Genomic DNA, 18,740 nt, shown 5'->3' on the forward strand with positions numbered 1-18,740 from the left:
GTTCCTCATTACCTCCTTCCTCCATTTCCTCAGCTCAGTTTAACATGAGTTATTACTGTTCCTCATTACCCCTTCCTCCATTTCCTCAGCTCAGTCTAACATGAGTTATTACTGTTCCTCATTACCCCTTCCTCCATTTCCTCAGCTCAGTCTAACATGAGTTATTACCGTTCCTCATTACCCCTTCCTCCATTTCCTCAGCTCAGTCTAACATGAGTTATTACCGTTCCTCATTACCTCCTTCCTCCATTTCCTCAGCTCAGTTTAACATGAGTTATTACTGTTCCTCATTACCCCTTCCTCCATTTCCTCAGCTCAGTCTAACATGAGTTATTACTGTTCCTCATTACCCCTTCCTCCATTTCCTCAGCTCAGTTTAACATGAGTTATTACTGTTCCTCATTACCCCTTCCTCCATTTCCTCAGCTCAGTCTAACATGAGTTATTACTGTTCCTCATTACCTCCTTCCTCCATTTCCTCAGCTCAGTCTAACATGAGTTATTACTGTTCCTCATTACCCCTTCCTCCATTTCCTCAGCTCAGTGTAACATGAGTTATTACTGTTCCTCATTACCCCTTCCTCCATTTCCTCAGCTCAGTCTAACATGAGTTATTACTGTTCCTCATTACCCCTTCCTCCATTTCCTCAGCTCAGTCTAACATGAGTTATTAGTCTCTATCACACAGCGTAACACTCAAAGGACAGCCTGCTTGTAAATTGAGTGAATAAATAGTAAGTAGTAATTTCCACTGAGGACCTGTACTTAAGATTCCAGATGAATTTATAGTCTCTCTCTCTCTCACACACACACACACACACACACACACACACACACACACACACACACACGGAGGAATGTAAAGCACTTGACTTCAGGACTAAGCACCAATCCATGCCTGCAGAGAGTAATGAACGTAGGCTAGGTAATAAACATATGTTGTTACTGACACAGGCTTTGGCTATGTCCCAAATGGTAGCCTATATAGTACACTACTTTTGACCAGAGCTCTATGGGCCCTGGTCAAAACTAGTGCACTACATAGGGAATAGGGTGCCATTTGGGGGACACAATCCATAGGACTAGTATTGTATTGGCCCCTCTGCCTGTCATACTGTCATACCATCTACCTCCATTTCAAATGGCACTCTATTCCCTGTATAGTGCAGTACTTTTGACCAGAGCCCTATGTAGGGAATAGAGTGCTATTGAGGACACAGGCATGTGCACTGTGTACGTGACCTTGTGTGGTCGCCGATTCCCAAATATGAACTTGACTTTAGATAGCTACCCAAATTTGTAGCGAGATTTTTCAAAGTTGATTTGTGGGTGATTTGAGTCATGGCACAACATTGTCCTAATGTTAATTTGTGTTGTGCGGCTCCATTGCTTCACATCTCTGCTGTGTCTGGAAGGCTCTGTTTCCTGAATCCATCATGTTTCTCAATCCCAGTTTACACACAGGGTGTTTTTACACTCCCAGAATATGAGGATCTGCCTTCTACATGTCTTTACATTATTGGCGGTGTGTGTGGGCCATGGCCATGTGTCTAGCTAATAGTTTGCCTCACCGCTTGAGTTGTCAGCCTTCTGATCAGATAAACAGTGAAGGCGAGCAGTGAGTATAGACTGGTCAAAATGAAAGAGGGTGCCATTTGTGCAGCAGCCTGTTGGAGGGCAGGTACGGGAGTAGAGTGGACGAGTCCTCCAGAATCAGCCATGCTAGAGTTCTCTCCAGAGAAAGAGTACCTCTGAGAGAGTTGTATTGTCATTAAGGTCTCTGCTGTTTGTCTTGGCGTAGATGAGACTGGCTATGTGCTCATTTAGCTATTTCTAGGCCATGATCAGTTGGGGTCTGGAGCCTGGTCCAATCCCAAACTATTTCACCCCCTAGCAGGCTCTTCAGATACCTCCCAAATGGCACCCTATTCCCTATATAACCTAGTGCACAACTTTCGACCTGGCTCCATAGGGCGCATGTTAAAAGTATTGCACTATATAGGGAAAAGGGTGCATTAGTGACGCACAAATGAATCCTTTGTACATTACATTAGGGTTGGCGTGCTGCTAGGACAGGAGAAAGAAGTATGTAAGGGGATTTCTCTGGATTGTATTATGTTGTAATGTTTGTTAATCTCCCCCAGATAGTTGCAGTAGCTTTGTCTTCATTTTGTCAGCTCCCAGCCACGTTGCCTAAGTAACTTACTGTCCTCCATCTGTCAACGCAGCACTCGGAGAGGCTCTCCCTCCATGCTTAATCCTAAATCTACACTCACTTAATTATGCTCTCAGATGTGTGTGTGTGTGTGTGTGTGTGTGTGTGTGTGTGTGTGCGTACATGCACGTGTGTTTCCCCCTCCAATTTGTTCTCTGCATTAATTCAGACCAGAAAGAGAGCACTGCAGCAAAACTAGTTCTCAGGGCTATACTAAAACCTCATGGCATAGTCAGTCACACAGTAAACTACACGCAAATGAGCCTACATGACCGAGGAAGCTACTAAACCTGCCTTGGTGTTCTCCGCTGCAGGGAGAGATTTGAAGAAGGATGAGTTTGGCTCTTAAACCTGCATTGGGGCTGCTGAGAGACTGTGTTGTGAGGATGACTTCTGCCTGAGTGGAACAAATGCAGCATCAGTACTTTAATATTAATGACGTTTAAATATACAGTACCTTCATAAAGTATTCATACCTCTTGACTAATTCCACATTTTGTTGTTGCAGCCTGAATTCAAAATGTATTAAATAAGGTAAAAATCTCAGCCATCTACACACAATAGCTCATAATGACAAAGTGAAAACATGTTTTTAGAAATGTTTGCATATGTATTGAAAATGAAATACAGATATCATTCCGTAAGTATTCACACTCCTGAGTCAATACATGTTAGAATCACCTTTGGCAGCGATTGCAGCTGTCTTTCTGGGTATGTCTCTTAAGAGATTTGCACACCTGGATTGTACAATATTTGCATATATACTGCTCAAAAAAATAGAGGGAACACTTAAACAACACATCCTAGATCTGAATGAAAGAAATAATCTTATTAAATACTTTTTTCTTTACATAGTTGAATGTGCTGACAACAAAATCACACAAAAATAATCAATGGAAATCCAATTTATCAACCCATGGAGGTCTGGATTTGGAGTCACACTCAAAATTAAAGTGGAAAACCACACTACAGGCTGATCCAACTTTGATGTAATGTCCTTAAAACAAGTCAAAATGAGGCTCAGTAGTGTGTGTGGCCTCCACGTGCCTGTATGACCTCCCTACAACGCCTGGGCATGCTCCTGATGAGGTGGCGGATGGTCTCCTGAAGGATCTCCTCCCAGACCTGGACTAAAGCATCCACCAACTCCTGGACAGTCTGGTGCAACGCGGCGTTGGTGAATGGAGCGAGACATGATGTCCCAGATGTGCTCAATTGGATTCAGGTCTGGGTAACGGGCGGGCCAGTCCATAGCATCAATGCCTTCCTCTTGCAGGAACTGCTGACACACTCCAGCCACATGAGGTCTAGCATTGTCTTGCATTAGGAGGAACCCAGGGCCAACCGCACCAGCATATGGTCTCACAAGGGGTCTGAGGATCTCATCTCAGTACCTAATGGCAGTCAGGCTACCTCTGGCGAGCACATGGAGGGCTGTGCGGCCCCCCCAAAGAAATGCCACCCCACACCATGACTGACCCACCGCCAAACCGGTCATGCTGGAGGATGTTGCAGGCAGCAGAACGTTTTCCACGGCGTCTCCAGACTCTGTCACGTCTGTCACATGTGCTCAGTGTGAACCTGCTTTCATCTGTGAAGAGCACAGGGCGCCAGTGGAGGATTTGCCAATCTTGGTGTTCTCTGGCAAATGCCAAACGTCCTGCACGGTGTTGGGCTGTAAGCACAACCCCCACCTGTGGACGTCGGGCCCTCATACCACCCTCATGGAGTCTGTTTTGACAGTTTGAGCAGACACATGCACATTTGTGGCCTGCTGGAGGTCATTTTGCAGGGCTCTGGCAATGCTTCTCCTGTTCCTCCTTGCACAAAGGCGGAGGTAGCGGTCCTGCTGCTGGGTTGTTGCCCTCCTACGGCCTCCTCCACGTCTCCTGATGTACTGGCCTGTCTCCTGGTAGCGCCTCCATGCTCTGGACACTACGCTGACAGACACAGCAAACCTTCTTGCCACAGCTCGCATTGATGTGCCATCCTGGATGAGCTGCACTACCTGAGCCACTTGTGTGGGTTGTAGACTCCGTCTCATGCTACCACTAGAGTGAAAGCACCGCCAGCATTCAAAAGTGACCAAAACATCAGCCAGGAAGCATAGGAACTGAGAAGTGGTCTGTGGTCCCCACCTGCAGAACCACTCCTTTATTGGGGGTGTCTTGCTAATTGCCTATAATTTCCACCTGTTGTCTATTCCATTTGCACAACAGCATGTGACATTTATTGTCAATCAGTGTTGCTTCATAAGTGGACAGTTTGATTTCACAGAAGTGTGATTGACTTGGAGTTACATTGTGTTGTTTAATTGTTCCCTTTATTTTTTTGAGCAGTGTATATTCTTAAACCTCTGTCAAGTTCGTTGTTGATTATGGCTATACAGCCATCTTCAAGTCTTGCCATAGTCTTGAAAATCTAAGTCAACTCTAACTCAGCCACTCAGGAACATTCAATGTCGTCTTGGTAAGCAACTCCAGTGTATATTTGGCCTTGTGTTTTAGGTTGTCTTCCAGTGTCTGTTGGAAATCAGACTGAACCAGGGTTTCCTCTAGGATTATGCCTGTGCTTAGCTCTATTCCATTTCTTTTAAGCCTAAAATCCCTAGTCCTTGCTGATGACAAGCACACCCATAACATGATGCAGCCACCCCCATGCGTGAAAATATGAAGAGTGGTACTCAGTGACATGTTGGACTTTCCCCAAACATAATGCTTTGTATCCAGGACATAAAGTTAATTTCTTTGCCCAATATTTTTGCACGTTTACTTTAGTGCCTTAATGCAAACAGGATGCATGTTTTAGAATATTTGTGTTCTGTACAGGCTTGCTTCTTTTCCCTGTCATTTTAGGCTAGTATTGTAGAGTAACATCAAATAGGGCTGGGTAATATATCAAATTAGTCTAATTCTAATATGTGTTTTAACACAATGTTCAAAATGCCTGTATCGCAAGAATCAACGTTTTATATATATATATATATATATAGTTTTTGTATTTATGAACATTCCAAGACTTTTTGTTCTCTTCTTTGCTCCTTCTGTGCTGTATGCACCATGCACCTTCCCACTCACACACAGACACCAAGCCCGTTCCCCTGCCGCTCACACACAGACGCCAAGCCGTTCCCCTGCCGCTCACACACAGGCGCCAAGCCCGTTCCCCTGCCGCTCACACACAGACGCCAAGCCGTTCCCCTGCCGCTCACGCAGACGCCAAGCCCGTTCCCCTGCCACTCACACACAGACACCAAGCCCGTTCCCCTGCCGCTCACACACAGACAACAAGCCCGTTCCCCTGCCGCTCACACACAGACGCCAAGCCGTTCCCCTGCCACTCACACACAGACGCCAAGCCCGTTCCCCTGCCGCTCACGCAGACGCCAAGCCCGTTCCCCTGCCACTCACACACAGACACCAAGCCCGTTCCCCTGCCGCTCACACACAGACAACAAGCCCGTTCCCCTGCCGCTCACACACAGACGCCAAGCCGTTCCCCTGCCACTCACACACAGACGCCAAGCCCGTTCCCCTGCCGCTCACACACAGACGCCAAGCCGTTCCCCTGCCACTCACGCAGACGCCAAGCCCGTTCCCCTGCCGCTCACACACAGACGCCAAGCCCGTTCCCCTGCCGCTCACACACAGACGCCAAGCCGTTCCCCTGCCGCTCACACACAGACGCCAGGCCCGTTCCCCTGCCGCTCTGTCAAGCGGTTTAAACTCGCTATTTGCATTTCAGGTTTGGTCCAACAGAATCGGTCATATGGACACAAACGCTTAGAGACATTTATTTGACTGTAATAGAGGAGAACTCAGCCTTTCTAACGATACCCTTTTCATGTCTCAGCTCCCACAATGTAGAACAGAGCAGACCCTACTAAAACGAGAGTATCAATGAACATGATTGTGGAAAATGAATGTGCCGTTTGTCAAGTGTGACATTGTGGTACCACGTACTGCTAGCAGCGTTTTAGCCAGACTTATGTGCTAGCTGTCTAGTTTGTTTTATTAATGTGCAATGAGCATAAAAAGACACATTTATATGAAGAATCGGCAACTTGTTCTCATTCTGAGAAATAGGCAGCGTCTTATCCAGGTAGGCCACTTGATTTCAACATCTAAACAAAGTGAACAGGCTGTGTGTTTCAAACAGTAGGAGATGGAAAGGAGGGTGTGTTCATAAGTTCCACTGTTTTACGGTGTTAGCAAGCAAATAGATCCAAGTTGGCTAGACTTTATATTTAACGTTTAGCTGGCTACTCACTAGCACGTGGGCTTGTGCTTCAGAGATTGAGACCTGTGTTAATGTTCTACCAAAAAAAAAGTTTTTATTTCACCTTTATTTAACCAGGTAGCCTAGTTGAGAACAGGTTCTCATTTACAACTGCGACCTGGACAAGATAAAGCAAAGCAGTGTGACACAGACAACAACACAGAGTTACACATGGAGTAAACAATAAACAAGTCAATGACACAGTAGAAAAAAAGAAAGTCTATATACAGTATGTGCAAAAGGCATGAGGAGGTAGGCAATAAATAGGCCATAGGAGCGAATAATTACAATTTAGCAGATTAACACTGTGATAAATGAGCATGTGATGATATGCAAGTAGACATACTGGTGTGCAAAAGAGCAGAAAAGTTAATAAAATAAAAACAGTAAGGGGATGAGGTATGTAGATTGGGTGGGCAATTTACAGATGGACTATGTACAGCTGCAGCGATCGGTTAGCAGCTCAGGTAGCTGATGTTTAAAGTTGGTGAGGGAAATAAGTCTCAAACTGGAACGAATTGCAAAAATCGCTGAAGTCACTGGCAGCAGAGAACTGTAAGGAAAGGCGGCCAAATGAGGTGTTGTCTTTGGGGATGATCAGTGAGATATACCTGCTGGAACATGTGCTACAGGTGGGTGTTATCGTGAACTGAGAAGGTGGAGCTTTACCTAGCATAGACGTATAGATGACCTGGAGCCAGTGGGTCTGGCGACAAATATGTAGCGAGGGCCAGCCGACTAGAGCATACAGGTCGCAGTGGTGGGTGGTATAAGGTGATTTGGTAACAAAACGGATGGCACTGTGATAGACTGCATCCAGTTTGCTAATGGAAGCTATTTTGTAGATGACATCGAAGTCGAGGATCGGTAGGATAGTCAGTTTTAGTAGGGTAACTTTGGCGGCGTGAGTGAAGGAGGCTTTTGTTTGCGAAATAGAAATCCGATTCTAGATTTGATTTTGGATTGGAGATGTTTAATATGAGTCTGGAAGGAGAGTTTACAGTCTAACCAGACACCTAGGTATTTATAGTTGTCCACATATTCTAGGTCGGAACCGTCCAGGGTGGTGATGCTGGCCCCGCGGGCGGGTGCGGGCAGCAAACGGTTGAAGAGCATGCATTTAGTTTTACTAGCGTTTAAGAGCAGTTGGAGGCCACGGAAGGAGTGTTGTATGGCATTGAAGCTCGTTTGGAGGTTTGTTAGCACAGTGTCCAAAGAGGGGCCAGAAGTATACAGAATGGTGTCGTCTGAGTAGAGGTGGATCAGAGAATCACCAGCAGCAAGAGCGACATCATTGATATATACAGAGAAAAGAGTTGGCCCGAGAATTGAACCCTGTGGTACCCCATAAAGACTGCCAGAGGTCAGGACAACATGCCCTCCGATTTGACACATTGAACTCTGTCTGCAAAGTAGTTGGTGAACCAGGCGAGGCAGTCATTAGAAAAACCAAGGCTATTGAGTCTGCCGATAAGAATCTGGTGATTGACAGAGTCGAAAGCCTTGGCCAGGTCGATGAAGACGGCGGTTATGATATCGTTTAGTACCTTGAGCGTGCCTGCTACCAGAAGTTAGTTATTATTAGTGAATGTGCCTTATGCATGTGTCTGGTTTAACAAAAAGGGCATTTTCATAGACTCAAATAAAATTTTATTTGTCACATACACATGGTTAGCAGATGTTAATGCGAGTGTAGCGAAATGCTTGTGCTTCTAGTTCGGACTATGCAGTAATTTCCAACAAGTAATCTAACATATCAATTTCACAAGTGTAAAGGAATGAATATGTACATAAAAAAAATATGAATGAGTGATGGTATAGAACGGCATAGGCAAGATGCAGTGGATGGTATAGAGTACAGTATATACATATGAGATGAGTAATGTAGGGTATGAAAACACAGAAAACATAAAGTGGCATTGTTTAAAGTGGCTAGTGATAAATGTATTACATCAATTTTTCCATTATTAAAGTGGCTAGAGTTGAGTCAGTATGTTTGTTGGCAGCAGCCTCTATGTTAGTGATGGCTGTTTACCAGTCTGATGGCCTTGAGATAGAAGCTGTTTTTCAGTCTCTCGGTCCCAGCTTTGATGCACCTGTACTGACCTCGCCTTCTGGATGTTAGCGGGGTGAACAGGCAGTGGCTCGGGTGGTTGTTGTCCTTGATGATCTTTTTGGCCTTCCTGTGACATCGGGTGGTGTAGGTGTCATGGAGGGCAGGTAGTTTGCCCCCAGTGATGGGTTGTGCAGACCTCACTACCCTCTGGGGAGCCTTGCGGTTGAGGGCGGTGCAGTTTCCCTACCAGGCAGTAATACACCCCGACAGGATGCTCTCAATTGTGCATCTGTAAAAGTTTGAGTGTTTTTGGCTGAAGTCCAAAGCCAGATCAGTGATTATTGCAAAAAAGCAGGGTAAACTATTTTGATAAAATAATCAATTTATTAGTGGGTCTTATGGTTGTGGAAGGCTTATATTTAGCTTAGGTATAGTTGTACATGCAATGTTTTGATCTTTTTTTTCGTTGTACAAAAAAGCTTATCTAAAGAACGTTAAAACATTTTGAGATGTATCGTGAATTGCCCATAAATTTGAAAAAATCCAGATTTTTAGGCCATATCGCCCAGCCCTAACTATGTCGTAGAGCCATCCTCAGTTTTCTCCTTTCAGTCATCAAACTGTAACCGTTTTAAAGTCACCATCATGGTGAAATCCCTGAGCGGTTTCCTTCCTCTCTGTTAGGAAGGATACCTGTATCTTTGTAGTGACTGGGTGTATTGATACACCATTCAAAGTAAAATGAATTACTTCACAATGCTCAAAGGGATATTCAATGTCTGCTTTTTTTTTACCCATCTACCAATAGGTGCCCTTCTTTGTGAACCATTGGAAAACCTCAAATCTGTGTTTTTGAAATTCACAGCTCGACTGAGGGACCTTACATATAATTCTGCGTGGGGTACAGATATGAGGTAGTCATGTTAAACACTCTATTGCTCACAGTGAGCCCATGCAACCTATTATGTGACTTGTTAAGCACATTTGTACTCCTGAACTTATTTAGGCTTCCCATAACAAAAGGGTTGAATACTTATTGACTCAAGACATTTTAGCTTTTCCTTTTTTTTATTAATTTGTAAACATTTCTAAAAACGAAATTCCACGTTGACATCATGGGCCATTGTGTGTAGATCAGTGACACAATCTTAAATTAAACCATTTTAAATTCAGGCTGTAACAAAATGTGGAAGTTCTGGAAGAGCGCAAGGGAGCGTGAAAGAGGGGAGAGAGCCAGAGATGCTGGGAGAGGGGAAAAGTGGTATGCTTAGCCTTTTCACACAGTCCATCCTCCCTCTAGCCAGCCTGTTCCTTCAGTACAACACTGGTCTTTGTGCATACTGCTCTTAGTGCTCAGCAGTGCATGGCGATGCAGCAGACGTCATTGACAGAGTGGCCTGTCTGTGCACTGAGCCAGAACCGCCACTGCCTGTTTGGACTGCACCCAGAACCCACGGTGCTCTGCATTATCCCAGGACACATCCTCGTAGAGAAGGGCCTTAAAACTACGCCTCTGGGCAGTAAGGCCAAAGGCAACATGCAGCCAAGCTAGGTGAACCAGGGGGACCCCAGGATCACATCAGCAGTCTTAGCTATAGCATGCAGAGGTCTAGACTTCTCATTGAACTCTACACATATTCCTAGAAGTGTAATATTACTTTCCGTACATGTTCGAGACCAGAAGGGTGTTCCTGCAGCCATTCTGACTCCAGGCCTGTTGCTGCTAGAGTTGGTTGATGAGGACAGAGCTGGAGCCTGTCCGAGATGTTCCCACCGTGTGTTGAAATAAGATGCATTTTGATTCAAGTGACTAATTGTCTCCCTATTTAGAATATGGAGAACAAGCTATGAAGGGAAAATACTGCTGTTTTGGTGCTGGTACAGTTAACAAGCGCAAAGATTCTATTGGGATATTGTCAAAAATGATAGGATATATCAACAACAACCAAACATCCCGATATGTAACTATTGATTCCCCCCCATCACTAAAGACTATGGGGTTGATCATTTATGTAACGCGTGTCAGAAGGTGGGGGTTTAGTAAGGCCAGAAGCTGTGCCAAAATGGAAGAAAACGGACAAACATGCGGTGAACTAGCCTAACCTGAACTTGCTTGTTTTTCGTTGCATAACTGTTTGTTGCCAAACGATTTGCTACATGTGCACTAATGAATAGGATCCTGGTTTCCAGCATGCTACACCACCACTGCTGTCCATGTTTACTCCAGATCCAGAAACCCACTGGGAGATGTGGTGGATTATTTACACTAGGCTGTTTTTACTGGACACTGCTCTCTGATGTGGCTGACCCTGTTTAACCAAAGAATATAGTATCCCCTCGGCAGACTACTACACAGAACACTTGCTTGAGGCCAAGCCCCCTGGGTAAAAATACAAAATAGACATGGGCCAATATTCCCTGACAATCACTGACGGCTCTGGTTGAACCAGGATATGACTGCTCTGAAGCTGTGTATACAGGTGTCCTTGTAGGCAGCTGAATGGCCACAGAAAGGGGAATAATAGGCCTTTTTTAATACTTCAGCCTTGAACAGACCATAAAAGGCCATACCGTTGCAGTGTTGAAGTGAGAAGCTGACCTGTTGTAGAAGGGGTCAAAGTAGCCCCAGGGTCAGTGTGCTTACTGTGGATCATAGATCAACCTGTCTGTGTCGGTCTCGCGCTCGCTCTAAAATTGTAATAATAGATTAACATCAATCCAGTTTGTCCACTCAGTGTTTAGAAAATAAATGGGCTGCTTAGCCACCCACCACCTCACTCCCTCCCCATTGTTATTTGTTTGTGTACACTCTGTTTGCACCCTGCCCTGAGCCATCTGACCACTAAGGGACTGGCTCTTTAAGGATGCACTGAGTAGGTCCAGTTTGTTCATTTAACTGGTTATGTTAAGGAATCCATTGGTGTATCCATCTGGCTGCACCCTCATTTGGAGTTACCAAGGTCGTGTTCATTAGGCACCAAATGGAACAAAACAGACAAACAGGGCGGGATGATCTGGTCCAATAAGAAACACACATTTCCAAACACTCAGTTTACCGTTGTATGCCCTAAGGAACAAATCTGTGTTTTATTGCCATCTGAGACAGGTCCTCTTTAACATGTGATTGATTGACCCAAAACCGTTCCTTCAATGGGGTATCAGTGGAGAGGTGCCTCCCCCTCGCCTCCACACTTTCCCCAGGTCTGATGTGTGAGGGGGGGGGGGGGGGGGGGCTCTCAGAATAGGAATAAAGATCTAGGATCAGTTTGGCCTTTTAACTCCATAATGAATAAATGGCAGTCCTGATCTTACAGTATATCCTAGATCAGCCCTGCTACTTGAGACGCTATATGAATACTGGCCCAGATGGTATCTCCAGGGGTCCAGTACTACCTAAATGTGGGGAGTGACTTGTCTGTCGGAGTCGTAATGATCTTAATGCTATGCGTCAGCTCCACATGGTCTCCTCCATTGTCCCTCACTGTCAGGGTTTAACGCCATGGGGACACATCAGTCACGGTTACAGCATGCAGAATATATTAGTGCCAGCCAGCCATATTCATCACTCTCTGTATATCTCTCTGCTCTCTCCTCTCTGCCTCTCTGTGTAGGCCTACCTCTTGGTTCTTCTCACTCTTTCTTTCTCGCACTTTCTCCGTCTCCTCTCTTGATGTTTCCCAACACTCTTATTGTTGAATCTGTAGACATGTTGACAGTTTGAGAAGATCCATATCTGTTGTGTTATGGCCCTGGCCGGGCCATTTCTTGTAAATGGAACCAGATTGTAATGCAGGTCATCCTCCCAGTATTGTGAAAGATTGTCAGTCTGTACAGTATAAATGGTATAATGTGGCTAATCTCAGGGCTGTCTTCATGTCGCTGTGCTCTTAAACCGTCTCAGCGCTGTCAAGACTGGCCCTAAACATCTCTCCCTTCTTTCTCTCCTCTCTCTCCTCCCACTCACTCAGGCCGTCCCTCTCCATGTATTGTATGGGTATGTTTGCCAGAGACAATGGGATATGTAAAAGACCCATTTCTCATGCAGTAAATGGACAAACCAACATGCAGAAACCGTTTGTGATATATTGAAAACCGAAACATAACATGTGCTATGTACACAAACATCTGCCACAATAATCATATTACTTGGATTTTTTTAAAACAAGCACCTTATAAAACAAGCACCTTATAAACAAGCACCTTAATCTTCTTCTTCTTCACCTAGGATGCCAGCTACTGGTTACAGGTGCACCGGTTGGAGCATGGGGACGGAGGTATCCTGGACCTGGATGACGTGCTGTGTGATGTGGCTGATGACAAAGACCGGGTAAGGGAACTGAAGCATGGGGTGATCTAGCAGTTTAAGACAGTGAGAGAGTGGGTTTGAGTCCAACCCACTGTTTTCTAGCACTGTCTCCTGCCTGTCCTGTCAGTCCTTCACTGTCCTATAGTAAACACGTGGTTGGAAATGCTACTTCAAGCAAGGGCCATGTGTCATCATGTATAAAGGATGACATGAGAGCAAAAACTCAGGGCATAAGTAGCTGCAAAAAAAAAATAGCCGACACTGTACGTGAACAACCCTTTTGGCAACAACACTGGTTATCTGGTTAGTGCTTGGCATTTGTTGTTTGATACAGGTAGCTGCCAAAATAATGGAAACGCATGTTCCGGGATTCATCCATTGGCATTCAGGAGTATACCACCTCAATCACTGGCTTCATCAATACATGCATCAACGATGTCGTCGTCCCCACAGTGACCGTACGTACATATCCTAACCAGAAGCCATGGACTACAGGCAACATCCAGTTCTAGCTAAAGGCTAGAACTGCTGCATTCAAGGAGCGGGACACTAATCTGGATGCTTATAAGAAATCCTGCTATCCCCTCAGATGAAACATCAAACAGGCAAAGCGCCAATACAGGATTAAGATTGAATCCTACTGCACCGGCTCTGACGCTCATTGGATGTGGCAGGGCTTGCAAACAATTTCAGACTACAAAGGGAAAACCAGACGCGAGCTGCTCAGTGACGCAAGCCTACCCAATTACCTAAATGCCCTTTATCCTCACTTTGAGGCAAGCAACACTGAAGCATGCATGAGAGCATCAGCTTTTCCCGGACAACTGTGTAATCGCGCTCTCTGTAGTTGTGACCAAGACCTTTTTAAACAGGTCAACATCTGCCGCAGGGCAGATTACCAGGACGTGCACTTAGAGCATGCAAGTGTCTTCACTGACATTTTCATCCTCTCCATGACCGATTCTGTAATACCTACATGTTTCAAACAGACCACCATAGTCCCCAAGAAAGTGAAGTTAACCTGCCTACATGACTACCGCCCCATAGCACTCACGTCAGTAGCCATGAAGTGCTTTGAAAGGCTGGTCATGGCTTACATCAACATCATCATACCGCATACCCTAGACCCACTCCAATTTGCATACGGCCCCAACAGATCCACAGATGACTCAATCACACTCCACACTGCCCTTTCACACCTGGACAAAAGGAACACATATGTGAGACTGCTGTTCATTGACTACAGGTCAGTGTTCAACACCATAGTGCCCACAAAGCTCATCACTAAGCTAAGGACCCTGGGACTAAACATTTCCCTCTGCAACTGGATCCTGGACTTCCTGACGGGCTGTCCCCAGGTTGTAAGGGTAGGTAACAACACATCTGATCGTTAACACGGGTCCCCTCAGGGGTGCGTGCTTAGTCACCTCCATTACTCCCTGTTCATCCACGACTCCAACACCATCATTAAGTTTGCTGACGACACAACAGTAATAAGCCTGATCACTGACAACGATGAGACCGCCTCTAGGTAGGTCAGAGACCTGGCAGTGTGGTACCAGGACAACAACACCTCTCTCAACATGAGCAAGACAAAGGAGCTGATTGTGGACTACAAGAAAAGGAGGGCCGAACACGCCCCTGTTCACATCGAGGCTGTAGTGGAGCGGGTCGAGTGTTTCATGCTCTTTCGTGTTCATGGTCCAAACATACCAAGACAGTCATGAGGGTATGACAACACCTTTTTTCCCCCTCAGGAGACTGAAAATATTTGTTATGGATCCTCAAAAGGTCCTACGGCTGCACCGTTGCAAGCATCTTGACCGGTTGCCTCACCGCCTGGTATGGCAATTGCTTGGCATCCGACCATAAGGCGCTACAGAGAGTAGTGCGTACGGCCCATACATCAGCTTACTGGGACCAAGCTTACTGCAATCCAGGACCTATATACTAGGCGGTGTCAGAGGAAAGCCCGTAAAATTCATAGACTGTTCTCTCTGCTACCGCACGGCAAGTGGTACTGGAGCGCCAAGTCTAGGTCCAAAAGGCTCCTTAACAGCTTCTACCCCCAAGCCCTTCTTTGGACACTGTGTTAACAAACCTCCAAACGAGCTTCAATGCCATCCAACTCTCCTTCTGTGGCCTCCAACTGCTCTTAAACACGAATAAAACTAAATGCATGCTTTTCAACCGATCGCTGCCCGCACCCGTCCGCCCTACTAGCATCACTACTCTGGACGGTTCTGACTTAGAATATGTGGACAACTACAAATACCTAGGTGTCTGGCTAGACTGTAAACTCTCCTTCCAGACTCATATTAAACATATCCAATCAAAAATTGAATCTATAATCGGCTTCCTATTTCGCAACAAACATACCCTCGTAAAACTGACTATCCTCGACTCTGGCGATGTCATTTACAAAATAGCCTCCAACACTCTACTCAACAAATGGGATGCAGTCTATCACAGTGCCATCCATTTTGTCACCAAAGCGCCATATACTACCCACCACTGCGACCTGTATGCTCTCGTTGGCTGGCCCTCGCGACATATTCGTCGCCAGACCCACTGGCTCCAGGTCATCTATAAGTCTTTGCTAGGTAAAGCTCTGCCTTATCTCAGCTCACTGGTCACCATAGCAACATCCACCCGTAGCACGCGCTCCAGCAGGTGTATCTCACTGGTCATCCCCAAAGCCAACACCACCTTTGGCCGCCTTTCCTTACAGTTCTCTGCTGCCAATGACTGGAACGAACTGCAAAAATCGCTGAAGTTGGAGACTTATCTCCCTCACTGACTTTAAGCATCAGCTATCTGAGCAGCTTACCGATCATTTACAGCCCATCTGTAAATTGCCCATCCAATCTACCTACCTCATCCCCATATTGTTTTAACTTTTTGCTCTTTTGCACACCAGTATTTCTACTTGCACATCATTATCTGCACATCTATCACTCCATTGTTAATTTGCTAAATTGTAATTACTTCGCTACTATGGCCTATTTATTGCCTTACCTCCTCACGCCATTTGCACACACTGTATATAGACTTTTTCTATTGTTGTTGACTGTACGTTTGTTTATTCCATGTGTAACTTGGTTGTTTGTGTCGCACTGCTTTGCTTTATCTTGTCCAGGTCGCAGTTGTAAATGAGAACTTGTTCTCAACTGGCCTACCTGGTTAAATAAAAAAAATATTTAAAAAAAGAATGCAAAAAAAATATTGAAATGGTCACAAGGACTATTTACATTTTCCACTGCTGCCTCTCGCTGTTTATTATCTATGCATAGGCACTTTACCCCTACCCGATATGTACAAATTACCTTGACTAACCTCTACCCCTGCACATTGACTTGGTACCTTTACTCCCTGTATACTGCCTCCTTATTGTGCTCTTTGTATATTACTTTAATTTATTTCGTAAATATTTTCTTTACCAAATATGCAGTTCAAGAAATAGAGTTAAGGTCTACACCTGTTGTATTTGGTGAACTTGACAAATACGATTTGATTTGACTTGAGGATACAAAGTATATAGAAATTCCATCATGCTTAAGGTCATTTATGAAAATGCTGGGGAGAATGCTGGGGAGGCCATTAGTTCTGGCTAATGTGGCTATACCCCCATGGGATGACAATTCCCCCATCCACTGGGCACGAGTGTTCACTGATTGGTTTAATGAGCATGAAAATGATGTAAGCCATATGCCATGGCCGTCTGTCACCTGATCTCAACCCAATTAAACACTTGTGGGAGATTCTGGAGAATCTATGCCATGGTGCATTAAAGCTGTTCTGGTTCGTAGTGCCCCAATCCCCTATTAAGACGTTATGTTGGTGTATCCTTTATTTTGGCACTTACTGTATCATGTTAGAACGGGGAAAATGTGTTTTTCCTCCCAATGTCCATGTAGGTCTTTCCGCTTCTTGACCTGTCCAGATGTGTGAATCCATATGTTTGTTTTTCATCAATAACATAGATGCATAAATATATGAGGCAAGCAGCAAACTGTCTGTCTATTTAGAAAAGGCTTGGGCTACTTCACTCACCCCTCTCCACAGAATAGACTATGACTGCACCCAACCCTATTCCCTATATAATGTACTACTTTTGACCAGGGACCATATGGCTCTCTATAGGGAATCAGGTGCCCTTTACGACAGACACAGTTAGGTAAAATGCAGAGTACAGAGTTGTAAGCTGCGTTCGTTGCCCTCTGGCCACTCGTCTCATTTCCTCTCATCTCTCACTGTTGTTTCTCACCATTATAAAATGAGTCTGATGGAGAGCAAATCCTCTGAGTGAGGGACAGCAGGGCTCAGAGGTCACCAAGGGTCACATTCTCAGCTGGGTTTGTTGTGCGCCAAGGCCACTGGGCGATATCAGAATCCGTGTTACCGCAATACACTGGGCTGACTGTGACCAAAGTAATGTTAACATTAGGATGCTGTAATGAGTTGCAGCCGGGATTTAATATGGGAATCCATGTGGGAAACCTCCACCAGATGTAGGCTTGGTACAGTGTGTATTGCATGTACAAGTGATTCAATTTTAGACTAACGTTCTTCTTACACAGTGATACTGCTTAGTGTGAGTGACTCTTACCAGTTTACAGACTGATTCGGGCTCTATCCAGACCATGGTGTGGGTTTGTTTGAGAGTGTATGCATGTTTCCAAACCAATTGGAGACAGATTTTCATGCAAATATTCTCAAATGTGCATAGAAATAGCAGGCGCATTTTCCTCCCAGAGATTTTACTATCAAATTGACTTGTTGAGGATACAAGGCTGTGTGTGATGACATAGTGCACATAAAAATACCTTTTACAGTTAATTTCCTATGTACCTAATCAAAAGAAAATACAAGAGAAATTGGTTTTCATAGCATTTCCAACTCACCAAAAATGTTTGCGTTTTATATAGGAATTGTGCCTACTCTGAAATAAGCATGTGCACTCTAGACAGTAGCGTGCAGATGAGGTCGACTGACTATGATTTTTCAACGCCGATACCGATTATTGGAGGACCAATAAAAGCCGATACTGATTAATCGGCCGATTTATTCATTATTTTTTTATTTAGTTATTTTTTATATATATATATTATTATTATTATTTTTTGTTGTAATAATGACAATTACAACAATACTGAATGAACACTTATTTTAACTTAATATAATACAACAATTTAGCCTCAAATAAATAATGAAACATGTTCAATTTGGTTTAAATAATGCAAAAACAAAGTGTTGGAGAAGAAAGTAAAAGTGCAATATGTGCCATGTAAAAAAGCTAACGTTTAAGTTCCTTGCTCAGAACATGAAAGTTGGTGGTTCTTTTTTAACATGAGTCTTCAATATTCCCAGGTAAGAAGTTGTCATTATTATAGGAATTATGACGCGTCAACGATTTCTCTCTACCATTTCGTATTTCATATACCGTTTGACTATTGGATGTTCTTATAGGCACTTTAGTATTGCCAGCCTAATCTCAGGAATTGATAGGCTTGAAGTCATAAACAGCGCTGTGCCTCAAGCATTGCTAAGAGCTGCTGGCAAATGCAGTAAAGTGCTGTTTGAATGAATGCGTACGAGCCTGCTGCTGCCTACCACCGCTCAGACTGCTCTATCAAATCATAATTATAATAAACTCGGCAAAAAAAGGGTCCTGAAAGAGGGACGTTTCTGTCTTTCAATGATAATTTGTAAAAATCCAAATATTCACAGATCTTCATTGAAAAAGGTTTAAACACTGTTTCCCATGCTTGTTCAATGAACCATAAACAATTAACGACTGTTACACAGGTGCATGTTCATTAAGACACAAACAGCTTACAGACGGTAGGCAATTGGGTCACAGTTATGAAAACTTAGGACACTGA

General features: G+C 44.5%; 1 protein-coding gene across 6 annotated transcripts in view; it reads left to right on the plus strand.

Moving 5' to 3' along the window:
* Positions 1-18,740, plus strand: part of LOC115169829 (partitioning defective 3 homolog) — a 264,582-nt gene that overhangs the window by 61,078 nt on the left and 184,764 nt on the right. For all 6 annotated transcript variants that reach the window (XM_029725831.1, XM_029725832.1, XM_029725833.1 and 3 more), the window contains exon 2: positions 12,775-12,876. In XM_029725831.1, the coding sequence (XP_029581691.1) occupies positions 12,775-12,876 (102 nt within the window). The remainder of the gene's footprint in view (positions 1-12,774; positions 12,877-18,740) is intronic.

This window comes from Salmo trutta, chromosome 31 (assembly GCF_901001165.1).
Source record: "Salmo trutta chromosome 31, fSalTru1.1, whole genome shotgun sequence".
In the NCBI taxonomy this organism is placed as follows: domain Eukaryota; kingdom Metazoa; phylum Chordata; class Actinopteri; order Salmoniformes; family Salmonidae; genus Salmo; species Salmo trutta.